A 22,737-nucleotide genomic window follows, 5' to 3' on the forward strand; every position below is an offset into this window, starting at 1 on the left:
CAAATAATGATTATGCAGAATTAGCCGCCTTTATCTTCCCAGAAACAACTTATCGGAACATGAACTGAATATTTGCTAACACTGAAAAAAAAACATCGTGTCCCGACGACACTTTGGAAGTCAAACAAATGGCCAAAAATACAGCATTTGATCTTAAACAAAACACAACACTAGTTATTGCCCCAATTCTTCCCATGAACCTGCTCTATCTAACGTTAGATGCAGCTGCCTGAAAACTATGAGACAAGCACGCCTTATAGCTTGGGACGAAAAAAATGTACAGCACATGCTTATTCCATTGCAAACTAGCAGTACATTGCATTTAAGCAGCAACATGCTAAAATATGGATTTTTCCCCCGACAGGAATGAAATGACCTAAATCATTTAACTCCTAAGCAGTTAATCAATTTTTGATTGTTATGAAAATTCATAATCTTCAAAACTGTCTCCATGAAATTAAGAGCGCTGTCAGCTTTGACACATTTGGCCCGACTGAAATGTTTCGAGCAACTTTCACATAGTCTTGGTGCCAGTGCAAGTACATGCATAATAAATGTTGCAAGAGGGTTCTCTATAGCTGGATCACAGATGAATAAACTATGGCTGAAGAGTTATGTTTTACACACAGGTATAATCTCTACTTGCCAGTAACTATGCATTAAGAAGGTCTGTAATTATTCTGGGAAAAATAGTGGAATTTTCAAAATCCAACAATATAAACAGACTGAAACAGCTGGGCACTTACATCATTCGTGCTATTAAGGAACAAAGTAGACGATTAGTAACGGGCTGCATTTTTTTTGGAGATTGCCACGAATGTGATCATTTTCATGAGCTTTGACATTCTCTTCATTTTCTGTGTTATAGATCTTGATTGCGAGAGTGGTGTAATTAAATCCATTATATTGCGAGAGGAAGAGAACTCCATCCGGACCGCAGCAACAGCGGTTCATGTTAAGGCTGCTTCCACTCTTTTTATTAAGCATTCAAACGCTGAAAATAGTTGTCTGTTTTTTCAAAAAGGCTAGAAATTAACGTTTAGCAGACAAAATACTGCCGGAATGTAAACAACAATAAATGATTGTTGCAGCGAAACAGTAATTTTAAACGTTAACAATTCTTTGCCAAATAAATGCTGCATCGCTGTAAATCAATCTAGGCTTCTTTGGATTATTAGGAACGTCGGGAAGGTAACAAAATACTATTACTTTTAATTTTTGCGATAATTAACATTTTGATATCTCGCTTATCATTGCGCAAGTTTAAACTAATTTCACTTGTAAATGTTAATGCAAAGATTTAGAAATGCTTAATTTAAACGTGCCCTGATGTGTCTATTGACTAATTAATAAAAACGGAGATATGATTTCAAATTAAATAGATCCAGACGCACAGGGTTCCTAGATTAAAAATAAAAGCATAGTTTACAGTCATGGTAAGATCGCTAATTATTTCATCGATAATATGTAATATAGCCTGTAATATGCTGAAAACATTACCCACTCTTTTAAAAATGAACGCTTGCATGAAAATAACAATCACTTAATGTCAACTCAAGTTTAACACTAGGAGTCAGAATGTAGAACTAAACGAGTAGAACTTTCTTGAAAGAATGGTAGAGAATTGTAAATAGCAACAGATCTTGCCTCTTGTAGTCGAACAATAAATTCTAAAGTACTTTTTCGTGGATATATCAGACATTGTAGATGTAAATCACAAAATGATATCTGTCTAGCTGTTTTGTTGGCAAGAATATTCTCTCTTATGTTTAGACGCAGAGATAGCCCGAACATTGAATGAACCTGCAGTGTGTTCTTTTTCACGACCGGTAGTGATTCGTCCTTTTTTAATTGTACATTTTCTTCAGTAGAATTAGTTATTGTCAAATTGTGACTGCCTTACGTTTCACCAATTAATTCATGAATTGACATTTACTACAGTATGACTTAAATTAATCACCATGACCAAAGTGCAACTTGCTGCTGTGTTTTTCATCTATCCTTGAAAGCTGAGTGTTTAGTGGCCTACAATCAGACAAGTGCTGATGGTCCTGTATGTAGTACCCTGACCTAAACAAAAACAGCTCTAGCACAAGAATCATGCTGTATAGTGATCAATCAATGGATACATATATGTGTTTTCTTAGTCAGAACGAAAAAATACCCGACCTAATATTTCTAATAAAAAACATGAGGGCTTTAATACAACAAAGCTTCAAAGAAGATTACGTTGCGCCTTGTTCCCGGAAGTGCTAACAATTTTTTTGATATGAGTGTGGAAGTTTTGTAAAATGAGCTTCAAGAAAGCTGAACAAAACTTGAAGCATTTCTCAAATGATTAGTTCAAAATCGAAGACGTAAAGTACGTGTCACACTAGAAGTTGCCGATGACTTAGAAATTAACAATACGGTTATATTTCCACAACAGTAAATTAAAGAAGTTGAATCCGTTGGTAAAGTATTGAAGAACATGTGTCAAGAAGTGTAGTCAGATAAATATAAAGTGCTTTATGGGATTAGACTTAGTCTGGCTGGGTCCGACAAAAATGTCTGGTGAAGGACAGTGATGGGATGATGTTTCCCTACAATCTTTAAATGACGGTGACGGTGGGGCATTAGTTTATCGAGCCTCTTATGTGCTTACTGATCCAGAACGGTTTGGTCTGGCTTAATGGAATCATTAGGCTACCTGTGTGTGAATACGGTGGCTGAGTGGCCTGGCTCCACTTTGACCAATATGATGAATGTTTTCAACAAACCTATAGGATGGCAACAGGCCCTGCGAATTGATGGTGTGTTCGCCGTTCACAACAGATGCGACGAGTTGGAAAAGAAGGGCTTGCAGTTGAACAGGATTCCTTTGGCGTCTGGTTAATATCTGTCACTGAAATGTCTATTGGATGGGACATTTGGGTGATTGTGTAAGGGTTATTTGTTTGGGGTAACTTTAACATAGATCATTAATGGTGCTGTCAGGCCAAACTCCCTTTCATGACAATAATAGCTCAGTTACACCCCTTCAGCAATCAAGACCTACAACAAGAGAACAACAATTATGATAGTCATTTAAAAATAAATATTTGTCTTCTCTTCACTGTTGTGGTTTCTGATGATAAAACGATACGTATGTTATTAGAATGTTTGCATCGTCTTGTTCATTTAAAGTCACAAAATATGCCTGATGAGTCCCAGACAGACTGGCACCAGTGGTCATCTCTGTAGGCAATACGTCTGTCAGTTTAAGCCATAGGACAGGTGTAAATCTCGTTGACATTCCACATTTCTCTTACCTGAAGCTAAACTCATTTATTACTTGGAACCAAATCAACTATATTTCTTTTAACACGCTGATCACAAGTAACACCCAGCTTCGCGCGCGATGATGAAGTCCAGATTCGTGATAATGAAGTTACTGCCAGTATGTTAAAGGCAACATTGCCGAGTGCTCAATTTATACAGCCTGAAACACGGGTTCAGCAACAGGTTCGTCTAGAGTTGTCAGGCAATAAAATAAACCTGTAATATTCCCGCTTCACTGTGTAACGTGAAATTTCGTGTTGCTTTTGCTACTTTTTTAAATAGCCTTGAGCAAGTCATACATATGAGAAGAACTCAGTACGGGAAAGCCAACATGTGCTTTCAAACGTTGGCAGTCCACACTAAAAGAGTTAATTCCATAAAGTGCTGGGAATTAGTAGATCCTTTAAGAGATTTCATCCAATATACCGACCCGTTTCCTCTTTTTTTTACAGGGCAGTATCATCGCGCTGAAATGAACTAAATACCCAATTAAAGTGTTCAGTACTTTTATTTGGTAAAGATACTGCTGGAGATTTCATATTATTGTTGGGTTTGAAGCCAACCAGTGGCCTGGAAAGTACTAATCTCGTTTTAACTTTAGATTCTGCCAATTTCATTTTAATTTCTAGCATTTAAACATTCGAGTGCATGGATACAATTACCTACACCAAATAACTATCGAATGATAACAGTGTTGCATGGCTATTCATCGCTCCAAATTCTCGGGTAAAGTTTATTTAGAAGACCATGTGTCATTAATATAGTAGTGATCAATTTCCCCCTCTATAGATTCTCCGTTAATTAACTCTTGTTGTTAACTCATTGTTGTTAAACTCCTTTCACTGGATTTTAAAGCGATCAGTTTTCACACTTAAAATCCTCGCGTCTTTGTCTTCTTTATATGCACTCTTCCCACCAACTTTTAGAACACAAACAGGCTGTTCAAACACCGGGATCACATTTGGCACATCAACAAGTAGAAGAATCATTTGTTAGTTGCTAAACTGGCGGCCTTTATGTTGGTTAAACCGGTGCCTGTTTGTAGCAACCGAATTCTTCCCCGTCTCGCTCCTGTCTGACTACTGACCGCACCCTTTCGCCCGCCCCCAAAACATACACACAAACACACTGCGTTAGATGTAGAACTGGAACTAGTCCCTCTCACGTGTGTTGTTTAACTGAAACTTCTCAGAACACATCTGCATTTTCTGCAGCCATTGCCTGCTGTAACAGTGAAAGAAGCGCTGTTTCAGTGCATCGCAGGCAATGCATCACTAACAAGAGTCTAATTAGAGCTACGAGATAAACACTTCACATTTATAAGGACAGCAAGTCCCTAAATGCGTAAGAAGTCTATAACAGCAATATAATTGAAATCCCTGCTTGAAGTTCTATATATCAGAAGTTCTTTAAAAGAACAGGTTATACGCAATAAAAGTAAAAGAAACAAATCATTACGTGTACTCTGAGCTGTAGGAAGAACTATTACCATGGATCCAAGCACAGAGTGCCCATGTTGATTATGAATTGTTCCCAAAGATGTGCTCAGACATGAGATAATGAGGGCTGTGATCGCCCAGATCCCTTTACCTTTTCCCAGGATTGAAGCTGTCGCCAGGGCACAAAACGACAGTGTAACAGCGCACCACGCTACTCACATCCAATTTGTTCTGTACAAAAGCTGATCTCTAAATCCGCACTAACAAAGCGGTACTCGGAGACAAATCATATAATGTTCAATTTTATTCATTTTTCAACTAATTAACTGGAATCCCACCTTTTCTCATACAGTGTCCAATTAATTTGCAATGTATGTCAGAGGTCGTTAGACTTGCAGTGAACCTTTGTTAAGATTTTGTCTTTCTCTATATATTGATCTTATTAAGGCATTTCGTCTTCGTGCAAAAGTTCGCGTGGATTTTTTTTACTGCTCTGGTCTTTAACTTGAAGCGTTGATAATAGGATTCGTGTCTGGGCTCAAAGTTTAAAGCGACGTCGCCGTTTGTAGGGTAGGTCAAAATACAACGCTGTGGAGTAATGCAGCGGTCAGATAATATCCGGGACAGCCAAACAACTCTTATTTGTAGAAAATCTAATTAACACGTGGATAATTTAGATAGGGCCCTGCAAATATGAAATCTAACATTCTAGAAATGCTTTATAAACACAAATTGCTAATAATGTTAATTAGCATAAATAGATAGTCGTACACACTTTGAAACCAGATTCGCCATGAATACTGTGTAGTACTCTAATTAAACTAGGGACTGAGAGCTCGCCTCCACTGTATGTACCAGCGATCTCGGCTACATAAGCGAGTACCAAACAAAATTATTTGAGGCTGCATAATGAGGCAGAAAGTACTCTACAAATTTTAACAGAAATACAAACTGTCATTTAGTAATTCAGAACTTCAGTAGTCTTTTTTTCAGTAAGAAAAAAATTGCACCAATTGAAATAAGAATGAACGTCAGTCATTAAAAAAAACTGATCAAGTTGGATGTAACAAAATAAAATCGACTTTTACTGACAATATCGATTTCAGCTTGCTGCCCTATGACCTTTGGATTGATTTGGTCTAACCTGGTGAGAACGTCATAGAAGAGGTCAGACTGTGAATTTTGTTTGTTATCCAAAAAGGGAAGCACCAAAAGAAAAGCATGCCAGGACTAAAAAAAAAAGGCCAATGCTTTAATCAGTGGAAACGACCTGAGTCGAATCATAGCCAAATTTGAGGATTTTCTTTGAAGGTCTGGCCTGACAGAATTCCAAATTGTAAACTCCATGCAGGGTTTCATTAGCATGTTATAATTTAAGATATTGAGATTACCAACCTCCATTTTTAACAGTTCAATTGGAACAGTTGAAAACTACTGTATATTAATCAGTTTGATTGACGTCCATATATCATCAGTGCAACTAAATAGCTGCATGAAAATTATGGTCACACTGGCAAAGGGTGAACCTACAACAGAGAAACTGAACTTCGGATGAACTTTTTGCATTAAATGGCCTTTTGCAATAAAGCTGAAACCCGCAGAAGACACAGTATGTTTAATGCAAAGAGAATTCACAAGACAATGGCTGGAGGAGAAAGCTGATTTGTGCTTCCTCATGCGATTGACAATTTGATTTTAAAATAAACTAACGTAATCATAAAAGTCCACTGTTAAATGCACAATCTTTCTTTGATTAGAATGACGGTTCTTCCAGAGAAATAAAAGCAACGGAAGAGGTAAAACTTGCCCATAACGTTGTTAAATCTTGGGTTGAAAAAGCAGAGGCAACCCAAAGAGAGCGCCATCAAGCGAGAGATGGTTGCTATTTCTCATGGGAACAATTTAGCCTATGCTGGTTAGAGAGACACCACAGGGCGTTTTAACGCTGTTACAATCAGAGATATGTACATTTTCGACAGTTATTTTATAGTCAACATGTCCGAACTAGTTTAGTCACATTTTCTATAAGATGATTTTTTTTGTATTTTCATAATGGAATATACTATTATAAAATTTACCTGTTGATACTTCCATTTCTTTAAACATTAAGGTCCAATTGCCTAAGCATTTCAGATATGACAATTACATGATTTGCTCCCTCTACAACTAGCACAACTGCATTCATGGTTTTAACTGATTTAATATATATACCCTTGCTTGTTCCACGGAAGAAGAATACTGCCGTACATATCACAGACCTAAACGACCGATATTTACACCTGCGGAGTGATGATGGACCTAAGTACATTGCAATTAACTGAATTGTAAATCTTTTCCTTATGTTTTAAAAAAACACAAGGATCATCTGTCTTTAATAAATTCTAACAACACGCTCTGCTGCACACGATGTGGCAGCGCACCGACCTGTTTTTTTTTAAAACACAATTTGCGCAAAGCAGTTTTTGCAAGAAAAGTACCAGAGGGCGGTGGATTAACAGGAAACAAAGTATGAGTTTTCGTACATTCCAAACTTGCTTATGATGGAAACGGGTGTGCGAACATTTGATGTGACATTTCCCAAAAAAATCTTTGAAAATGACCACGACATAACAACATTAACTGCCTTTGATAACAGCTGAATCACTCGTAACTGCATCTTTCTAAACACATTTAACACTACCATGAAAGAGAAAAGCTGCTAGTACAAATAGTTCCGTAGGTTATAGTTAGACTTTATAACCTTTAAAAAATGGCACTTGTATGTTCGGCACGTGAGCTAATTTGTTCTGGGTATCAGCAGTTAATGGTCACTGAAGGTACGTAAACGTTACCTTCGCCTGTTTACGTGAAGCGCCTGAACTCTTACATGCCGTGTCAACTTTCAGATCTGCTTCTCGAGATTAATTTGCACTATTCTTGGTCATTTACTTTAATATTTTCAACAAGCACGTGAAATGTTGCCTTATTTATGATCTCCGTTTCATATCGTTCTGAGCTGCATTGCATGTTAAAAGTATATTGCACTTCAATTTGCGGTAACTGACAAACAGCACATCAGTTAGCAACGGACAACCACATGATGCACTGTATTCGTGTTTAGTGCGAGATTCGCAACAGGTCTTGAACGTCAGTACCTATCATTCCAACAAAAGCAGGAATGTTCTAACTTAAGTGATTAGATAATACTTTACTATTACTGTTGGTCTCATTATTTAGTGTTTTTAAAATGTGATTTCATATCTGATTATCAAGTTTTGGTCGTATTAGTAAAGAATATGCATTAAGGCTTTCTATTAACATGTAAAATGGTCTGAAATAAAGCAGTGACTATCAGATTGATATATAAATCAGTTACCTAAACAGTTAACCTTGGTGTACACCCCAGCATTACCTCCACCGTTAAAAAACTCCAATTTTAATGATGAATTTCTTGCTACAAGTTTTGTTTTATAAATTTTACTTATCATGCCAATTTACTTATCAAGCATTCTGTTTCAAAGTAAACATATTAATTAAACTCAATATTATGAACACTAAGAAGTGCACAACCTAAAGCTTCCATTTCTTATTGTAGTGGTGTTCTGAAAAGGAATGTGACTTTCATGTTAAAGATGTGAATTCATCTATGCATGCAAAGAAAATAAATCATACAATAATAATATATGTTGCTTAAAAACACAAGAACTTGTGGATAATTCGATCTTAAATACATTTTTATTTTTAAAAAAATGTACTGGTTCAATTTTATCTTCATGGATCATGGATTGCAGTGAGTGTATTATTTTTCTATGACGGTGCAATTATTCTGCCTCAGTTTCATAACTAAAAATATCTTCTCTCTTAAGTTATTTGGTTGGTTGGTTTTGCTGTTGCCCATCAATTAATAGGGAAAGCACCCCAACCAGTATTTCAGTAATCCAATGCTGTAACTGAATTTATCCCTGGGACATGAGAAAGTATAAAAATAACTTACCCACAAGTCAACATTTTTGTTTAGAAAAGATAGATAGGTAGATAGATAGATAGGTAGATACGTTAATTTGGTTATATCATCTGACAAATAAGATAACAAAGCAGCCTTAAACATATCCATTTGAAACTAGAGTTCCAAGTTTACCAAGTTCATGTATTTCTTAAATAAACTTTATTTTATTACAGTTTATATGCAACAAATGTTAACTATGAGCAGCACAAATCATAGCATTTTTATCAACTAAGCTTTTGTCTCAATATTGAACAATGCCTATAGTGGAATATATGCATGTTAAAATCACTGGGACTTAACCAGCAAGGTTTTAAATTGTTCACTATGTAAACATTTTGTAAAGCATCTAAATATGACAGTTCAATTGAGATTGATAAAGATTTCATAATGGTGAGACATTTACCGGGGCTTAATTCTTTTAAAGTTGTAAAAAGAAGCCAGGAGGTGCTGGTTGATTCAATTATAAAATATGCATTCTGTTTGTGCAAAAGAATTATACTGCAAATTTGAGCTACATGAAGGATCATCCATTGATGCCTTCAGCACACATTTTTTAAACTAGTATTTCTTGTGCCTTTGGGGGATATTGATTAGGTATCTCATAGTTAGAGCATGGTTACTAAGCCCCTTCTTTTTGATGGGTCAGATGTGGATATGTAGCCAGCTTGTTTATAATCAATGCCAACAAAGGTATACATCAGAATCATGATTAGCTGGTATCTGGAGAGGAAAAATAAATATCTGAGCTCAAAGGTGGCTGCTGTTTAAAGAAAGGGCAATACAGATATTATATAGAGCTGGTGTGTGCTTTGTGTGTGGCGGTTGGGGGGATGTTTGGAGGAGGTTGTGGAGTACATCAGTTATTTGTATTTACAGACATGCACTAGTCATGAGGAGATTGGTCTTTCACTATTTGCAATGTATAATTGCTGAAGGATTTGAGAAAAGCTACACAAAACTATTGCAGGCTGCTCTAAAGTTCAGGAAAAAATCTTTAAAGAACTTAGTAAAGTAATATTGTCTGCAAACTATACACCATACAGTAGAATTGGAAGACATACAGACTTGCACTTCACAAAGTATTATGTGTACTCATTAAGTAAAATTAACAATTTAAAATTTGCCAGTTTAAAAAGCATATATTTATTTGTAGGAAATCTCCAGAAAACATTAGTAAGTGCTGTTATTCTCACTTATGCTAAAAATAAATCTACAAGTCTCCGATGAAGACAACGTGCATTGAATGCCTGAAATCTATATAACATCTGCTTAAAATTTTCTTAGGGCAAAAAGAAATCACCAATAATTGCTGTCAATTCTCAACGACGAAAAGTCTGCAAAGCCACGTGTACTTTGGGGTTGTAATAATGCACATAAGCACTAAAGCCCTAGCAAATTCACTAAGGTTTATTTAATTATATCATATCATAGTTTTTCTTCTCGGAAATATTATAATAACGAGTTACAATATTCCTGCTACTAACCTTCAACAACTATCTGAAAATTTCAGCTCAGACTGACTGGCACAACTATAAAACACAATATGATGATAAAATGTGATGAATGTACGTATATATATATATAAGTCACCTTGCAGTTTCATGTAGTGTGGCCTGTCAGCCTCGATCTGCACGAAGTGCATCACCAATAACGTTGCCGGCAGTTCTTAATGTACACGTTTATTCTTTGTACGGCGTTCCTGAAGCAAAACAAAAGACACAAAGAAAGCATTGATACAGTAGTTAGCTACCTAGAATAAGTTACCCACGGAAACTCCAATTAGTTTAATCTCCACAAGAAAAAATATTTTCGACTGACATCTCATTGCAAAGTCCAAATCATTATTTGGATAAAAATGTAATTAGAACTGTTGGTCTTAGATACATGGAAGTTGGTCATTATCTGAAGGCTACTTAGCTATTTTGCTAGAAACATGTTTCTAAATGAAAATTGACAAACGGATGACCACATACAACGCGCGGAGTTTTGTGAATAGTACAAACCGGCTGGCGCCAATGTCGGTCTATAGCCTAAAAATAATGCCGTCTGGAAGGACATAACTTTTGACGACCAACACAAAATCCGTCCTACGGCACTTCAAGAGTTGATCGATAAATGCAGTACCTGTCAAGAGAACAGCGCTGAGACCACAGGCTTTATTAACTTGCTTTGTTTTATGAATTTGAACAGGACACCAATTATAAAAGTTAGGAGTTAATTTAATGAACTTTGTCACAGAGTGTTATCTTTATATGCGAGGAGCACAGATGAAGGAAGCCATTATTAGCGTAATTTCAGGGCCATTTTAAAAATCTTAACATTTTGGAGGAATTATGTGGTCACAAGCGCAATGAGAGGAGTTATTTTGATAAGAGGAACGAATGGTGGAAAGCGCAACAACTTTATAAAAAAGACAACCAGATGAATGGTCTGAAGGCAGAAAGTGGAGTGGGATACAAAAAAATGATATTCAAACATGAAGGCCAAATCTGAGATGCACACAAACTACAGCCTACGATCACTGCACCTTTCTAACACAGGAAGGCACGATTTGAAAGTGCTGCTAGCAGCTACAGTCATTGCCTATACTTGCCAGAAGAACGTAAACTATGAGCATTTAAAACTATTGTTCTTTCCGATGATAAACTGAGGGAATATCCACAATAAATTACTACTGACAGTTGCCACAATATAGTATAAACATGTATTTTGATTATATCGTTTAGTTGCCTTGCACCACGATTTCCGATGCTTGAAGACTACATGGCGCACACACATTGATTAGATCTACCCATCTGGCCGATAGATCATCCGTTTCACACAAACTTTACAGTAGATACTGTAATACCTAAACTGAGCTGTGTTACGTGTGGACCCATTCATATTTTAATATTTAGATCATTATAACGCTATTCCATCACCCATGATTGATAAAAGATCAGATCTAGAGGTTGCTTTCTTGCGGTTGGTCATGTTCAGAATGAGATAGGTACTACAGCATAAAATTAGACGAGCATTTAATCACACTTTTGGTTAAATTGGAAATGGCTCGCGAATGTGGCTGAACGTTCAGGAAAGACTAACATGTAATCGGCACTGGCTGGACCTCACACATGCTAAGAGAATACAGTATTTACACGAAACTTGCCAATGTAAACGTGCCCGCCTCCTTCAGATAAACAGTAATCAACAAACCTCTATCATTTCGAGCTACAGCTCTGTCTGCTTATAGCTAATGAAGTGAGGTATCTGGTTGCAGAGGCACTACAGAACGGCTCGATGCTGGCGCAAATGCTTTCAAAGCCATTTTAATTTTCACATCAGTGCACTTACTAGGTTTTAAAGCTCTGACGGCTAACAAGTAGCTTGCGGTATTGGCGAATGTTTAACTAAGATGGCTAGCCATCAATTCCCTTTTGTTTGCTTGCAAATTAATCATCCTATACGTAGTTGGCGCCAGTGTAGATTTATCACACACAGGAGGGTGAATGAGTCGGGCGAGGAGAGACAAAGAGAGTTCGCACCTTCCTGCTTTTGATCCTAGATTAGTGCACCCTCCCTTCATAATACGAGTCTCTAGGGTGCTTAGCCTGGGAGGTCAGTCATAATTGGCGGAAGTTAATGCAATATTTCGAGACGTTACATTAAATCACATAATTCGAAATATTACAGCATGTGGTGATTATTTTTTATAGACAATATCAGAACACGATCCGATCATTTGCTTCTCTTTTGGCGAGAGAGAAAACAAACTACTTATACAGGGATGCTTAAAGCGATAGTTAGTATTTATAGCACACATCTGACCAGGATCTTGCTTTGTCTAGATTCCAAACAAAAATGTACACATATAGGTTCAAGGGAACTCGCCTTGGAGTGAATCTGACAGTTTCCAAATCTCCACACAGGTCAGAAAAGCGCCGTGCTGTTTTAACATCCCTAGATTTAAAGACAGGGATCAAGGACTCCCCACACGACAGAGAGAGATAGAGAGAGACCCGGGAATCAAATGGAACGTCGTCAGATCGCAAGCTCCAGCGGCGGAGACTGGTGGTGCTCAGAGCGACTTTTTCTCGTCAGGATATACTCACAGATCAGAGAGGCGATATTACGGTTAAAAAAAACCGAAAAGTGATACGAGACGCTAGTTACAGCTCGACGTCAGCAGCCTGGCGCCAAGCGCCCTTAAACATGTGCGTCAAAAATGCAATGTTACAAGAGCTAATCACTTTAGATGTTCCGCTCCTATCTCCGTGCATTTAGCCGATGTGATTGCTTCTCAGTTGCAACTTTTTTTTATCCCCCAGCGCTCTCAGAGAGGGAGAGAGAAGGGAGAAGGCACTGTTTTTTCCACTTGAAACTGCAGCAGCCCTTTAGGCGCCATGTCCTCATAATTAAATCACCTCGTTAAAATGAAGCTTTTTTTAACAAAAAAATGTTGTTGAAAGCATCGCCAAGAAACAAATAAAATTAAGACACTGGACATCTCAAGGCTTTGTCCTTTTCTTCTGCCACCCCTCCCCCCACAACAACCCAAATTAAAATGCAGAGATGGTTTATCCTCTGCAGGCCGGGGAAGGGGTGGGGTGTAGAGTGGAGGACGAGACAGGGGAAAGTCTCGAAACGCTGACCACCCCCACCCCCGCCCGAATCAACAATGAATGTACATGAATGCTCATCGCTGGCATTGGAAGGCGGCAGATCAGTGTGAAGGGAGGAGTGATGTGGCGGAGATTGCATATAACGGCGAGAATGAGACAGATTGGGCTGAGAGTCAGCTTGCCTCTGGACACACGCATGATCTTTCCTCCGTCTGGTTTCCTGGGAGTCGATGGTGGCTGAAGCCACCTGAGGCGGGCCCTGCGCGTTTCCATTGGCTGGTGTTCCCACCCCCACCCCGCCAACCACATTAGTAACTCCCACCCCCTCCCTCTCTAATGATGTTGACATATTCACACGGCTGAAGCAGTGATCCTCGCTGTACGTTACCGTTTCCGACACCTTCTTTTTATAACTCATCTATCCCCGGCTTTACTTGTCAAAACCACGCCTATGGAGCCACACAATTGGTCCGAAAGCGTCAAATAGCCAATCAACAGTGTTCAGCTATTCGCAATACGCACACATACACACACACATACAGAAAGATCGGACTTGACTGTTTGGGGAGATGCGTCTCTGCTGTGCCACCTCCAGCCAGTCTTACTTTCAGTTTATCTGAAAAGCGAAGAACACAATAATATTAATAATGATGCGCTTGTAAGCGGCAGTGCGACAGAGATCCGGGGAGTGGATGAATTTACCGATGAGAGAGCCAGTTATTCCGGGGACAAGCATGGCTTATCATCCGTTCTTACCTCACCGGGCACCGGACTTTGCGATGAGTGCTGTGCTGGGACAGCAGCCTCCTTTCTTCCCGGCTCTGGCCCTGCCTCCGACCGGCTCGGCCGCTCTCAGTCTCTCCGCCGGACTAGGCAAGCCCGTTATGGATCAGCTTGTAGGCGCAGGTGAGGCTGGAATCGCTCTGTCTGCAATGGGCCACCAGCCCTCGCATCTGAGGCCTCTTAAGACTCTGGAGCCCGAGGAAGAAGTGGAAGACGATCCGAAAGTTATACTCGAAGCGAAAGATTTGTGGGATCAGTTTCACAAGTGTGGCACTGAAATGGTTATCACCAAATCTGGAAGGTACAGTGAATTTTTCCCTGCAAGATGCAAATGCCTGCCTCACTGATTAGAAAACATTCGAGCCTTTTTGATATCCAGCCTTGATTAGCTTTGACAACACGATAAATATATATTTTAGCAGGTTGTAGGATCAAATAGGCAAAATAGATTTATTTGGAAATAGCGGCCAGATATATTCGCGTGTGATCTGTCAAAGGTGTTTTTTAAATAACATGACAATTTGCTGAAATAGTTTTTCTCCATAAATGCAGTCACTTGTTCAGTGAAATACCACACCGTCTTCAAACCATTTATTCTGTTCCTTGCTTTCTAAGATGAGACATCGCCAGACTAACAAGGGCACAAGCTCGGTCAAATATTTGGCTTTAATAAGTGCTAATGATATTAGTCGAAATAGCTTATTCCTTATGAGAGGGGAGGTCACATGGGATCGGTAGAGGGCCGGTTGATGAAACTGACTTTGTTGAAAGTTTTATTCATCCATTCATTTGATCCGAGTAACGACAGGAGAACACTCAGTCGCCTTGCATAGAAAATGTACCGACTGCAGAGTTTAAGGTTCCAAACCAGTACGTAAGATTCAAGGGTCGACTGTGCGTGTGTACCGGGGGTGGGGTCCTTGCAAATATTCGCGGGCTGAGGGGTAACGCACAGTAGATTATTTTCACGACACCTGCCATGGTAGTATTTTAATTCACGCAGATTTTTTTTTAATTGCACCCTATTGTTGTTTATAAATCGTAAACGTTGAGTTAGCCGCGGCCTTATCCAGGTAATCATTGCATATAATACCTTCGGCAAGGGTTGAATCATCCTTGTAAGAATTTTGAAACATTGAAGTATAAGCTAAAATATCTCCAGTTAGATGCTGCTGTGTCACTAGTTTAGGCCTGAATCATTTAAAAAGAGCAGGGCTTTTTTTAAAAAAATGCAAACATTAACCACTTCTAACAAGGAACATTGTTGCTGCTTTACAATACTTCAATAACCTACCACAGGCTGAAATGTTTCATGCAGCAAATGCCTGGGAATCAGAGGCTCCAGTCTCAGAAATAGTATAGGAACCTAACTCTAATTTGGCTTTCCTGAGGATTACATTGCTGACAGTCTGTATAAACAAAAAAACAAGTCAATTTAATGCTTTCTTACAGGAGAATGTTCCCGCCATTTAAAGTTAGATGCACCGGTCTGGATAAGAAGGTCAAATATATTTTGTTAATGGATATTGTGGCGGCAGATGACTGTAGGTACAAATTCCACAACTCACGTTGGATGGTAGCCGGAAAAGCTGACCCTGAAATGCCAAAGCGAATGTACATTCATCCTGATAGCCCTGCTACTGGGGAGCAATGGATGTCTAAAGTCGTCACTTTTCACAAGCTGAAACTGACAAACAATATTTCCGACAAACACGGATTTGTAAGTTTCATATTTTTACCTCTGAATTAATGTACAATTCTTTGAATGATTTAAAAACAATAATAGCAAGCACGGCGATATATGTTTACTTTAGCCGCGGTCGGCTAAAATAATATTTTCTCTATCAGGAGTTAAAAAATATAGCACCAAATCCTGTTGCCATGAGGATTTTTCCGCTTTGTTTTGTATTTTCTGTGGATCATGACTTGTGTTCTGCTAACCTGAGGTATTGTGTAGATCGGCCATTTTAAGTATCTGGGATTGCAAGTATTTGATCGTTTGGATCATATTTTTACAATTTTCTACGGCACTGAAAATGATAAAGGCTTAATCGCATGTCAACTTTCTCTCTCAATTTTCAGTTTGTAAATTTCGCAGTAATGTCCAATGGCTTGTAGTGGAAAATATTTGCAAACTAACACACTTTGGCAAATCTGCAATGTATTAAGCATCATGCTCGCTGGAGAGAAAAAAATCCAGCCACTGTAATAACAATGACCATTGCAGTTGCTTCGTTAGTTAAAGCATTTTAATATGGCATTCAAAAGCAGTATATTAAATAAATGGAAATTATTTATACTTATTTACTAGTCACTTGCTACTTGTGACAGCATTTTCAGTTAAAACCAGGCATGTCAGTATTTGAATTATCTTGCCGGTTTGATTAATACATATACTTCTGGGGAAGAATTACAGACACATTTCTATATATAATATATATAGATAGATAGATAGGCATTACATATTTCCAAATCAGGTGGTATTAACTTTCTAAGTCTTCAAACAGTAGGCGAGGCCATAGTGCAAATCTTATCACACTGTCAGCTGTTCACACTCCTTCTGAACTCTGTCCTTTCATGGGGGATCTTCTCGACTGGATATTAGTTTATATTATTGCTGGTCAATTATTAATATGTAGCGTGCGATTAAAAAGTAAAATTATACAATACTGACATTAGCAGGAACCTGGCTAAGTTAGGAAGAGTCATATCATCTGCGCAACTGCACTCGCGTTGTTGAGTTGTAATTCCTTGATTTATTCTTTTTAGACTATTTTAAACTCCATGCACAAGTATCAGCCCAGATTTCACATTGTTCGTGCGAACGACATTTTGAAACTTCCTTACAGTACTTTCAGAACATATGTGTTCCCTGAGACAGAATTCATTGCGGTCACCGCATATCAAAATGATAAGGTGAGTAAGAAAAAAGTAACTTCTTAATTTGCAGCAAAGCGGTGTCTCTTACACGGATTTTGATCGATCTACAGATGTACTGTAGTTATTGTCATTAGAGTCAAAACTTGAAGCCTTGGTGAAACTTCCTTTATTGTTTGTAGGCCACTTCTTTAGTTTATTCTGATCAAGCCTATTTTAATTGGAAATTTCACGTAATCTGCAAGAAAGTTTGTTGAATATTCGGCACATCCTGGAGCTCATATAGATTTTATGGTTTGTGTTGTACTGTTGGTTTTGGCATGAGCTCGCTTATGCGGCACCTCTCCTGTATTCATATTTGTATAGGTTGTGAGTTTATGCCGGACGTTTTCTGCCAGGTAATAGGATTTAATCCTGAAACTGTCATTAAATTAGTCATTTTTAAAAAATCAAACAAGGCTTTTCGCACCGTTTACAGAAAATACAAGCTCTAGACGAATCTTTAAGTCACAATGTGTTACATGAGAGTATTTGGCTTAGTACAGGTATCAAAAGCCTCTGATGATGATCAGTTAATTATTGGTGATGGTTTCACGCAAATAGTTTTACAGAACTCTTTTTGTTGGCATTTAACACCTCATCAGACTTCTAGCTAGTCGGCTAACGTTATTGATAACAGCTAAGTCCACTGTCTGCAGTAAACTGATAATTTTTGGTTGGCGCACAGTTGATTATGACGAGTCTCAGACAGAATAAAAACTGATTACTAAAAGGGTGTTAACATGATAAGTGAGATGGCGTTAACATTCTGGGTGTCTTGATGTTTCTTTGGTCTGTTTCTATATCTTCAGTTACAATTGCACTGTTATCTTCAGTTCATTATTTAAATGACAATGGTTTCAGTCTCATTAAATTCTCGATTGAAAAAAGACGAAAGCGGGCAATAAAGTTACTGTTGACTCACTATCAACAGAGGGCAAGTTACAATGTTGACGCCAGACCAGTTCACCCCCCACCCATGAAGTGCCTGGCTGTCCAACACTCGCTCACACGCGGGTTAGCATGGCACGGAGGTGACTTATGCGGGGGAAAATCACTGGTTTTGAACTTTACATTCTCACATGTAATAAAAGAAATACATTTGAGTCAAATACAGTAAAACCAAACCCGTACATTTTTGCAATGTGGCTGTGTGCAATGGTGGCTTGAATTTTAATACGATAGAATTATAGCGAAAGAAATATAAGAAGTGCGGATCACAGAGAAGAATAATAGACCTTATTGAAGTATATAGTGCGGTGGCTGCTTTAACATAATTTGACATTTTATGCTGTAAATAACAATCAGAGACAATAGTATATTAGAAATCTAAATCCAGTGATCACTGATTTCCCTCAGTGACTTGAGGCAGCGCAGAGTTCACCCCGCGAACTTCCTGTAAATATTATACTTGATGTTGTGTCGCAGAGCGATGAATATGATCAAACTTGCTATCTTCCCATCTAGATAACCCAGTTAAAGATCGACAACAATCCATTCGCTAAAGGCTTTCGCGACACAGGAAATGGGAGAAGAGAGAAGAGGTAAGTTTCAGTTCAGCTTGAGTCTATTTGTCAATCGGGGCCTGGTTACGCTCATGATCCTAATCACCATCTTGATGTGGACGCTGTCAAACTCTTGGTAGCACGCAAAAAAGAGAAAATGAGGACTGCTTGTTGTTTGCTTGTTGCACTTTGCCACCGTGCAGTATCTTTCGTTTTATGTTTGATGTTCTGCCTGTTATTTTTAGAAAATGGGAAAAGGCTATCAGATTGTGAACATGCCCACAGAATAGTGCGGCTCAAATCATCACCTGATCCAACTTGATTAGTCTGGCTTCGCTTTGCTAGGGTGAAAGAAAACGGAAAATGACAAGGGCAATTATTTGATCATCTTTTTAAAAAAAAACGCAAGTCATTGTCCTTCCCTTTTCTCCTTGTTGTTAAAAACAGAAAACAGTTAGCGATTCAATCGCTACGAGTCTACGAGGAACAGCAGAAGGGGTCGAAAGAGAATGGGACATCGGACGATTCATCCAGCGAACAGGCGGCTTTCAAATGCTTTGGTCAATCCACGTCCCCCGCTGTCTCCACACCAGGAACTGCGAATCTAAAAGGTTATTATTTTGTTACCTACACAAGGGGCTTGTTTGTTCTTTTATATATAAGGCGTGACTAGGTTTGTGCCCATTAATTGGGTGTCTGTTTGTCTTGAAGATCCTTATCACCTCCCTCTGAACCGAATAACTCAGGACAAGATAACACTCTTTAGTTTCTACAGTCTCCCCAATAGAACCGGGTGACCTAAAACCATGGCCACTTGTTTGATGCGTGCTGGATATTGTGTCGAATTTAATAGGTTTTAAATATCTTTAGGTTTGGAAATTTCTCTGATCAGTGAAACGGTTTCTTACAGATCGGCGTCTTCCTTTTGTGTTTTTAAGATACATGAATCAAAAAGCAGCCCCTCCCCCACCCCAAGAAAAATTAAGCGTTTTCATTTCTTGCAGCTAAATGATCATTGTCACTGTTACAAAGACAGAAATTGCTGAAAATGCTCAGCAGGTCTGGCAGCATCTGTGGGGAGAAATCAGAGTTAACGTTTCAGTTGAGTGACCCTTCCTCAGAATTGTCACTGTTGATGTTGCTGTAATCAGGTTGATTTAAAAAAAAACTGGCAATTGCTGTTTGGTTACCAGAAGTGCCACCATATTTATGCTGTTTCTTCTACTTTTCAACAAATAAAGTTAAACAAAAAAATGTACTGCTTTCCAGGTGCTCTACACAGTGATGATGAAGAGAGCGACCTCGATAGTAAAGATGAGCCCATCCAGGAGGGCGCTGACTGCGGGAAATTATCGACCAGTAGCGAGGAGCGAAAGGAGGAAGCCACTTCTGCCAAATCTCACCCGCGCTCACTGGAGGCTGTGAGCAGGATGAGAGAACAGGAAAGCTCCAGGACTGAGAAGAACTCCAGGGAACCCCAGCGGAGCCCGACAAACCCATCGGCAAGCTCCCGAGCCGTAAACGGAGAGAGCCCCGAGGTTAAAAGCCCGGCTAGAGACCACCAGCAGAAAGTGGAGGAATCCAATGGGTTAAAGGAGTCCTATTCGCCGCTGACGGTGCAGACGGATGGGGTGTCGCACCTGAACCACGGACACTTACAAAACCTCGCCTTTTCTCACAACTTATCGGGCCAGCACTTCTTCACCCCCGTGGGCGCAGGGCACCCTCTACTCTTGCACCCCAGCCAGTTTGCTATGGGTGGGGCATTCCCCAATATGGCAGCGGGGATGGGCCACTTGCTAGCCTCAATGTCTGGCTCGGCAAGCGGCATCAGTGGCCTGGACACGCTTGTTTCCTCACAGCAAGGACTACCCGCTGGGTCAGCGGCAACTCTCCCATTTCACCTCCAACAACATGTCCTGGCCTCTCAGGTACAATTCCATTCATCCTCCTCTTATTTACTGAGTTCTATAGAGGTCCTAATTCCGGTGTGACTAGTACACGGTGGAAATTGGGGGGTTACCTTTGTTTTATGTACTGATGTTTGCTCAAGAGAGAAAAAAAGTTAGAAACCAGGCTTCACCAACACAGAATGCAGGAGTCACCTTTCCATTTCATGTAAAGGTTCAAGCGTATTTCTTTTTTAAAACTGACAATGATTGTAAACGCCTGATGAATTGATACTTTAAAAATTGCTTTTAAAAGTTCACTTTTAATGCAAAAGGGAATCTTTTCGATCAGTTTAAAGTTCCTATTGATGGGAATCACTCCCACCTGACTTTTGTCTCACTTCTCACATTTGTCTGAGCGAGATATTCTAGATTTTCAGTTGTAGCTACACTCCGTTATTTTGGCTGTCGGAAGCCACGCTATTTGAGTCCCCCAAAGTGTTTCTTTGACAGAAGTTGAGAGTGTTCTGAGGTGTCCTGTTATGATTTTGATTTTTTGATGGTGGTAAATTTTATACACGTCCTTGATTAGTCTGATCTTTGCTGGGTTACAATTTTATTGGACGCGGGACTTCAGACAAATCGATCCATCACTTTTTTTTTTAAATCGGTTACTGACGTGAGCTGTTGAAAACATAAACTGTCTTTTCTTGTTATTTTGACAGGGCCTTGCGATGTCACCTTTTGGTAGCCTGTTCCCCTACCCTTATACATACATGGCCGCTGCAGCCGCCGCCTCTATGCCCGGTGCAGTCCCATCATCAGTCGCGTCCTCTGCACATCGCCACCCGTTCCTCAGCGCAGTCAGACCTCGCTTGAGGTATAGCCCTTACACGTTCCCCGTGCCCGGTATGGACAGTAACAACTTGCTGACCACCGCCGTGCCTAGTCTGTCCAACCCCAGCGAGGCGAAGGTGAACGGTATGGCAACCAGCCCGGTGTCAGCGGGCCTGGACTCCGGGTCGGAGGTAAACAGCAGGTCCTCGGGATCGGTCTCCGTGTCGCCGAAACAGTGCTCCGAGAAAGAAGCGCCCAACCAGCTCCAGAACATTCAACGCCTGGTCAGTGGACTAGAGAGCAAACAAGATCGGTCAACCCGGGGCAGCTCCCCTTGATGGGAAGGTGATATAGAAAGGCCACAAAGGGCTTTGCATGTCACCCACCTACATACAGTCTTGTTTCTTTTTTTTAAATGCTAGTGTAGAGCCTTGGTATTATCGAATTTCCCAAACTTAAACAAACAAGGAAAAGAAAAGTAGCCGTGAAGTGGAAGGGTTGCTGCAGATTCCTGGCACCAACAGTAGTTCTGGGTTGTAGATGTCAAATCTGCTTTTTACATATATGCAATAACAGAAAGAAACGGAGACTATTATAAAGTATTTATGTAATTATTTGATAACGTGTAAATATACTGAAATTAGAATACTCGAAATTATACTTTTAATTTATTGTTGTTGTACATACATCTGTATATAAGGCTCCAAGCCTTTCTTTGTTGGTTCAAACGCTTTTCAATACAACTTCTATTAACCAGAGTGCCGACACCGTTACTACTACTTTGCCCAGCAATGTGTTACCATGCTACTACATTTAAAAAAAAACCTTGTAGACCTGAGTACAAGATGTGCCATTTTTTTAAAGCTTTTCTCATTGTTTCAGTGTTAAAGTGCTACTGTCTTTACAGTTTAGAGTGGGGGGGGGGACAGCTCACCAGTTGCTTGAGAAGTAATGAAGACACTTTCGGGGATTTCTTTCGTGTGTACAAATGAATGGAAATTTTATGCTTACAGCTTGAAAGTGTCGAGAGTTAAAAAAATAAATGAAGGTATATTTTGTGTTATAAAATGTTGAAAGTTCTTGGTTTTCTTGTACTATTTTTGTTTCGCTTTGAAGTTCTCAAAAAATTTCAATAAATTTGTATCGAAGTCTTTGGTGCCAGTTATTCCAGTCACGTTTCCAGTCTGTTGCACAGAGTCAGCGAAAGATAAGGTTGGCGTGGTCACTGTGCTTTTTGACAATTAATCAGGCCCTTTTATTGTTCACCAATATTGTTTCCACATGCAAATTCTCACGAGTGCTTTAATTAACCTGCCCAAAGGTAATGCTGTTGTTACCTATCCTATTCTGACATAGTCTCCCCATTATGACACGTTTTCTCCCTTCCTCCCCCCTGTGTTAACCTGCTTCCCACTGTGTTACATAGCCTAATTCACCAGTGTGTTATGTAACCTCATCACTGCCTTAACTGCACCCCACTGT

At 39.3% G+C, this 22,737-nt stretch overlaps 1 protein-coding gene and 1 long non-coding RNA gene across 3 annotated transcripts in view; one reads left to right on the forward strand and one right to left on the reverse strand.

The window, feature by feature from the left end:
• Positions 1–12,042, reverse strand: part of LOC125485939 — a 32,280-nt gene extending 20,238 nt beyond the window's left edge. For both annotated transcript variants that reach the window (XR_007264647.1, XR_007264646.1), the window contains exons 1-2: positions 11,920–12,042; positions 10,315–10,423 (exon numbers count right to left, since the gene is read on the reverse strand). This is a non-coding gene — a long non-coding RNA (uncharacterized LOC125485939). The remainder of the gene's footprint in view (positions 1–10,314; positions 10,424–11,919) is intronic.
• Positions 12,043–13,481: 1,439 nt separating this feature from the next.
• Positions 13,482–22,406, forward strand: tbx3a (T-box transcription factor 3a). The gene is made up of 7 exons (XM_020527946.2): positions 13,482–14,409; positions 15,561–15,828; positions 16,878–17,024; positions 18,492–18,568; positions 18,977–19,140; positions 19,799–20,460; positions 21,144–22,406. Exons 1-7 carry the CDS (start codon positions 14,018–14,020, stop codon positions 21,591–21,593), a joined length of 2,160 nt encoding a protein of 719 aa, XP_020383535.1. The 5' UTR covers positions 13,482–14,017; the 3' UTR covers positions 21,594–22,406.
• The last annotated feature ends 331 nt before the right edge of the window (positions 22,407–22,737 follow it).

The sequence above is a fragment of the Rhincodon typus genome, chromosome 24, assembly GCF_021869965.1.
Source record: "Rhincodon typus isolate 14 chromosome 24, sRhiTyp1.1, whole genome shotgun sequence".
Classification (NCBI taxonomy): Eukaryota; Metazoa; Chordata; class Chondrichthyes; order Orectolobiformes; family Rhincodontidae; genus Rhincodon; species Rhincodon typus.

Bases quoted from the DNA above. Each gene is read 5' to 3' on its own strand.
- tbx3a (XM_020527946.2), top strand. From the start codon at position 14,018: ATGAATTTACCGATGAGAGAGCCAGTTATTCCGGGGACAAGCATGGCT. The intron at 14,410-15,560 runs GTACAGTGAATT...GCTTTCTTACAG, and splicing joins GTTATCACCAAATCTGGAAG to GAGAATGTTCCCGCCATTTA. The intron at 20,461-21,143 runs GTACAATTCCAT...TTATTTTGACAG, and splicing joins AACATGTCCTGGCCTCTCAG to GGCCTTGCGATGTCACCTTT.